Consider the following 6,424-nt stretch of genomic DNA (forward strand, 5'->3'; position numbering starts at 1 on the left):
GCTTGGGCTCGTTCTCTGAGGCCCTGCGGAGTGAGCCGGTGGTGGCTTCACAAGCAGCGTCCTGGAGGTGCTTGGCCGGGAGGAGCTTGCCTTACCGGGAAGCAGCGTGTGTGGGACGCTCCGTGATTTAAAATGTATTTCTGAGGCAGTTTTTGATTTCTTAACTTTCTGCCTTGGGGTAGCCTTTACGCTTTGTTTAAATGCCTGCCTTTCCCATCGTTTTGGTAAGGCAGTGTGTATCATACAGCCATCACGTGGGAAACTGATTCTGCGGTGGAAACAGTAAATGTATGAAAATAAACAGGGAAGTTCCTATGGCAGTGCTGCCTACGCCTGCTTTTTAATGGAACTGTGAAGCTAGCAATGACAGCTCTGCTTGAAAGCAACTTTAAATCAAATTCCTGGCACATAAGTTGTAATGGTTGTAAGAGTTTGTAATACTGTATATTCAATCCTAACAGAGAGTAACGTGTGAGGATTTTTTATAAGAGTCTCAAAAGTGTCAGAAGTGTACTGTCCATTGCCTCTTGATTTTCACCACACACACACCCACCCACCCCTGTATTTGCCGAGTATTTTTATTACCTCTGGGATAATTCCCTATGCTCTTCTTGTCTGTCATTTTCATACTGAGTCCATCATTGTGTTTGAACGCACACATCACAGTCCTAAAGCTGAACAGGCTGGGTTACAGCACATCTACTCAGAAATGCAGGAAAGCAGGGGGAAGACTTGCAGCCCCACGGCATTCGAATAGCACTGTGTAAGTGTGTTCTTATTTCTTCTCAGATTTTTCAACTATTCCAGTGATGTTATGGTTCAGAAAATGGCTCACGATCCTGTGGAAAGACTGACTTTCTTTGAAATATTTAAGACACATTGCAGTGAATCAGGTACAGCTTGTCTACAGTGAATAACTTTTATTAGGGTTGCTTTCTGGACATTGTATGCATCTACTATATGCTGTATATTTCATATAAAAGTGTTAGGCCACTTGTTAGCAGCTCTACTTGCCCCAAATATTCACTAATATTTACCTTTTAAAAAAATATATTTCTGTTAAAGTTTTATTTGTAGCTATTTTTCTGTACTTGTTTTTTAGCTATGACTTCCTTATGACCCATGTACAGGCCAGGTTTAGTCTTTTGCCAAATGCACTTGTAGTCATATGATTTATTAGTCTTAAAAGGAACCTGTTTAACTTGCCAGTCTGAGTAAAATAAAAGATAAACTGAAAGCCAGATCTATACTTTTAAATTAATTGGGTATTTATTTGCTCTTTGATTAGTTTTGCTAATGTTCTTAGAATTTGGGCAGGCATTCTTTTATACTTTGTGGGTATTAGAGTTCAAAAGCATCTACAAACAGAAGTATGACAGTGGAAGGAGCAATATGTTTTCCTGCTAGCATTTAAATGGCTAATGTGTTTTCATATCCTACATGGAGCATTCATTTGTATTAATTTAGAAATAAATATGGTCTTCTTTGACATGTATCATATATAGAATGAAGTTTTCTATTTTATATCCTGGTTCAATAACATATGAGCTCATACTTCTTGTCATGTGTTATTTGCATGCCATTTGGTAGATTTCTTTTATTTTTATTTTCTTTTTTTTAATGTGGTTTTCTGTATGTTTTTCTTCATAGACTTAGGGCCTATCAGTCTCAACTGGTTTGAAGAACTGAGCTCAGAAGCACCCTCATATGAGCCTAAATTGTTAGGAGAGCTTGGTGGTCCCATTGGCTGGCTTGATCAAACACTGTTTAAAACTCCAAGGGCAAAACCCTCCACATACAGTCAGCTGGCATCAACTCCACTGATTTTTAAAGAAGAAAACATGATACTGCCACCTTATTCTTCTCCTGGAAAAGAACTGGATCAGAAAAAGATGGGAGCAAGTGAGTATATTTTTTTAAAGTTGTACTTAAAGGCTGCTTGTGCCCTCCAGAAGCAAGAGGCTTGGTTGCTGGTTTTTTTTTTTTTTTACTTTTTGTTGTGGTAGTTGGTGATTATTAATATAATAAATAATGCTGCTGCAGAAATTGTATAGGTAAGAAAGGTCATCTTAGTAGGCTTATGAAGATCACCTACAAAATTGCAGAATTAATCTCAATAATGAATTCAGCCTTGCAGTAAATTGGTAATGTACATGCAAAGTTCCCTGTAGAAAAGATATTGTCATGGTCCTAATGCTCTAAATACTGTTGACATAGCAAGATACGAGCTTATTAGTGTAACCTAGTGACTGAGAATCACAGTGAATTTTTCCTAGCAGTCTGATTTTTGTTTTATCCAAAATCTCTGGAAGTCTTTTCAAGAGAGAGAATGGTGCTTATCATGAGATGATCTGTAGGGCGCTCCTTAACCTTTCTTCAAAAGATTCAAAGTACTGAGCTCTTGGAGTTAGTAAAACTAAAAGTCATAGAAAGAAGCTACACTTCTACATTTGGAGACAAGGATTTCTGCCACCTTTATGAGGTTCTTCTCACTACACTATTTTCAAGTCCCAAGTACACTATGAAAGTACACGTCACTGCTCCTTTTTGATTTACCTCCAAGCCATAGTACCTGTCCTCCTTGGACAGAGAGAAGAACCTTTTCTGTGGAGAATGTAAGCAAGAACAATCTAAGAATCTTTTCTTTGGAAGAATATCTAACTCCTATCCAATTTGTGCATCTACTGTGTCTGTGCCCTCCTAATAATAACCGTAACACAACTCCCTTTATTACCAGAATCGTTCTTGGATCCTAAAGCAAAGTCTTTCAACTGTGCTACTCTTCAAATATACTTTATAATATTGCTTCCATGGAATATTGATACCTTGGTTTTTTCCCTAAATTTACTACTGAACTCAACTCATTCTCAGCTGAGAACATGTTTCTTCTAAATTTAGCTATTTGGACTTTTACAAGGTTAAGTCCCTCGTGAAGTCTTGATATTGTTTCATGAATTGCTAACAAAGGAACATTATGATTCTTCTGTTTCAAAATGGTTACTGTTGCTCTGTGTTCGTGCATGTGGACGTTTGTATACAGTCCTGAAGGATGGGAAGGACTATTACCAAAGTTTCTATAGTTACCTGTGACTGGCCTACGATCTTTTAGTTTTCTTGGTTAGAGCCAACTGGCTTGTGTACCTGAATTTTGTTCTTGTGAAAACAAGAGCATGGATGGAAGTTGATGGATTTCACTTTGGTGAAGCAGAGAGAAAAGCAGAAACCTGGGTATAATTTCTGATATGGAAGTTGTTTGGAAATTTCTGAGTAAGAATTCTTTTGAGTAGTTGCTTGTTCATGTGAGGGGATCACTATTCAGAGGATGCAGATGCTTTGGTGGGCATGCTCTTTCTCTTTTGCCTGGAGATGCATAACATATAAACTGCTTCTGCTACCAGTGGCAGTGCCTTCACTAGCAGTTCCAGAAACAATTTTTGCTTTATGCAGCTTATTCAGATCAAGAAGTGCAGGTCTTAAGTAAATGTGAGAGAAAGCTGATAGAAATGCATATTTGCACATATTGAGTTTCTCCTAAGAATAGCTTGTGTAATGACAAGAAAGGCACAATACAGTATAGTAAAACTGAAACAGAATATGAGACTTTAATATCAAGGAAATATACTGAAACATGTATATATCAAGTGAATAAAGTGACATCATGAGGGGTTTTTTGGCTGTGTATTTGAAATGTGTTTGCTATTGTTTGGGTATAAAATTTGAACAGGTTCTGAACACTAGAGGAGAAAGTAGTATTTGGGGTTTTGTTTTGCGGGGGGTTTTGTTTGTTTGTTTTTAACTAAAAATATGACATTTTTAAGGCTTGTCTTTAAACTTCAAAGTCAAAACTGTTACTTATAGTTTTGCAAGGTTGTACTGATTGTTATATTCTGTGTTGTAGGCACAGAGAATTTGATAAGCCCAAGTATCACAAGAAGAAAAATAGATCAAGAAAATGAAATACTTGCTACTCCTCCTAGTACTTACCGCAACTGCCTTGCTGCTAGGTATGCTAAATATGTCAGCACAAATATAAAAAAACCTGAATTTTATGCAAAAATCAATATTAAAACCACTATATTTGACTGGAAGACTTTTTCAGAGCAGTGAATAATCTTGTTTGTCTGGTATGTTTGCAATACTTATAGGTTGCTAAGTGAATTGAAAATAAAAGTTTAGCCAATTTTGAAAATTTCCTTGCTTTCAGATGTTCTTCCTTTCCATTTTTCTACTCCTTCACAGCTGGCATGGCATTTGTTGACATTATTTCAGCTTCTCAAATCCTCAACATCCAGTGCAAGAAAGAGGAGTAGTGATGTATCATGTGCTTCTCAAGTAGTAATTTATAAAGCTGTTTGTAATATTTACTGAGATTTTTGTTTTAGGAATAGCCTTGATTTCTACATTTAAGTGTATATATTTCAGATAAAGCGCTCAAAGCACTCACGTTGATTATAAGAACAGTTAAACTAATTATTTAATTAAAATAAGTTAAACCAATTTCCATGGTTTCATACAGCATATTAAGAAATGCATGGCTATACTGAAATCTGTTATGCTCTTTGTCGGATAAATCATCACTGAAAAATAGCGTATTTCACAAAAGAAGTGTTTTGCAGTTGGAAATAAACTTATGGTAAGGTTTAAAATACTGCCTGATGGTTAGGAGAAACCTACATTTTATGGAGTCAGGGAAATAGCTATGGTTGTAAAGAAAGAGAATAGTGGAGGCAGTAATATATGCAATGTCTGAAATGTTTGCTTATTTTCAGAAATTGAGAAGCTAAATTATTTTTTTAATTTGGTTTTGTTTTACAGTCCAACTATTTTAAGGAATATGTACAGAACACCTCAGAGAAGTAATATTCCTGGTTTGTATTTTCACTTTTTGGTTTTACAAAATATTTGATATCTGTAGCTACAAATCCTTATTGTCTTAGCTATTACTTAATCCCTGTATGACCTAATGTTTTTCAGGACCTTATGGAAGCTTGTTTTGCACACCAAAACTTTTGGAGGTGAATATTTTCTTCCTGCATTCTGATTTCTTTTTCCTTTGTAGTGCATTTATAATTCTGCTCAGAAATAATAATTGTTAAATATATTTCTAGGTCAGAACCCCAAAACGTATTTCTGAAAGTCTGGGAGCAGAAGTGGATCCAGATATGTCCTGGTCAAGTTCTTTAGCCACACCTCCTACACTTGGTGCGACAGTGATAATAGGTATTTCTAAAAGTGAACTCGGGGTTAAACTTCTGATTTTGACATGGGAAGCTCACTTAGTGTGAACTGCTTTTTTATTTTTATTAAAAAGGGCAAAACTCTTAGGGTGTTGCTTAGTGGGTGACTTTAACTCTGCTGTAAAAGGAAGAAATGAAGTTAACTGTGTCACTGCTTTTCAAAAGTTTTCTTCCTTTGTATAAGGGATTAGGGAATATAAATTTAGAAATAACATAGCAAAGCATAGAAAGAGGATTAGATAATGATTGCTTTGCACTGTAACAAAGCTAGATATTATTAGATTAAGTCATGCGAGTATGTTTATGAAGTCTAAGGAGGTAGTTCGTTGAGTAAACGTTCCAGCAGCAGTGCTGGCTTCAGCATTTTTAACCCATCTCACTGTGCCTGCCATCATATTGATGCAGTGAGACAGGCTGGTCTCACTGAATACTGTATTTCCTGGGTTATTTGGACAGGGCAATTCCTAGACCTCATTTACTGCGCAGCTGCACAAACAGCTGTGCCAGCATAACTCTGAATAAGTGGCTGATAACTGTTAAAGTGGTACTAATGCTAAACATCAAGCCTTGTCCTAAGGTATTGCTGTAACTGGGATTTCATTAGCATATGATAAGCAAAATGAAATTTGACTTTGATTTTTTGACAAAAACTCTTGAGAAAATGGAAAGACCTGGATTATCTCCTGACATTGCTTTTTAATGTTAAACTATCACTGTTATAGAGCATGCAAGCATATAAAGCATACTAAGAATGCATCTAAAAATTGGGAATCCCCTCATGCAAGAATTGGTCATGATTCCAAGCCTGTCAGAGTTCAAGGGGCGTCTGGATGATGCTCTTAGTCACATGGTTTAGTTTTAGGTAGTCCTGCAAGGAGCAGGGATTTGGACGCTGTGATCCTTATGGATTATTTTAAATCCAAATTGAGAGATTTTATGATTCCTCTGATGACAGGGAGGGGGTGGTACCATCACAAGGCTACTGGGTTGTACCATTTTGCGTGTTCCTTGGCTCAGAATGATGTGACTTGAAAAGGAAGGCTGGGGAAAGTACCCATAGCTTAATGGTGTTCTTCTGGGAGACAAGTTGTGGTTTGAGCTCTCCTACTCATTCTCCCACTTTCCGGATGAGCCTAGCATTTCATAATGATGATGCCCACTCTCTGCCATCTGGCACCTGTCAAAGG

The 6,424-nt window shown here is 36.9% G+C and overlaps 1 protein-coding gene across 1 annotated transcript in view; it reads left to right on the forward strand.

Moving 5' to 3' along the window:
- The first annotated feature begins 826 nt into the window (after positions 1–826).
- Positions 827–6,424, forward strand: part of BRCA2 (breast cancer 2, early onset) — a 32,570-nt gene continuing 26,972 nt past the window's right edge. Inside the window, exons 1-6 of the mRNA XM_010184531.1 lie at positions 827–893; positions 1,651–1,902; positions 3,899–4,004; positions 4,816–4,868; positions 4,975–5,015; positions 5,109–5,220. Coding sequence (XP_010182833.1) covers positions 827–893; positions 1,651–1,902; positions 3,899–4,004; positions 4,816–4,868; positions 4,975–5,015; positions 5,109–5,220 — 631 coding nt within the window. The remainder of the gene's footprint in view (positions 894–1,650; positions 1,903–3,898; positions 4,005–4,815; positions 4,869–4,974; positions 5,016–5,108; positions 5,221–6,424) is intronic.

Source organism: Mesitornis unicolor, unplaced genomic scaffold, assembly GCF_000695765.1.
Source record: "Mesitornis unicolor isolate BGI_N332 unplaced genomic scaffold, ASM69576v1 scaffold5545, whole genome shotgun sequence".
Taxonomy (NCBI): Eukaryota; Metazoa; Chordata; class Aves; order Mesitornithiformes; family Mesitornithidae; genus Mesitornis; species Mesitornis unicolor.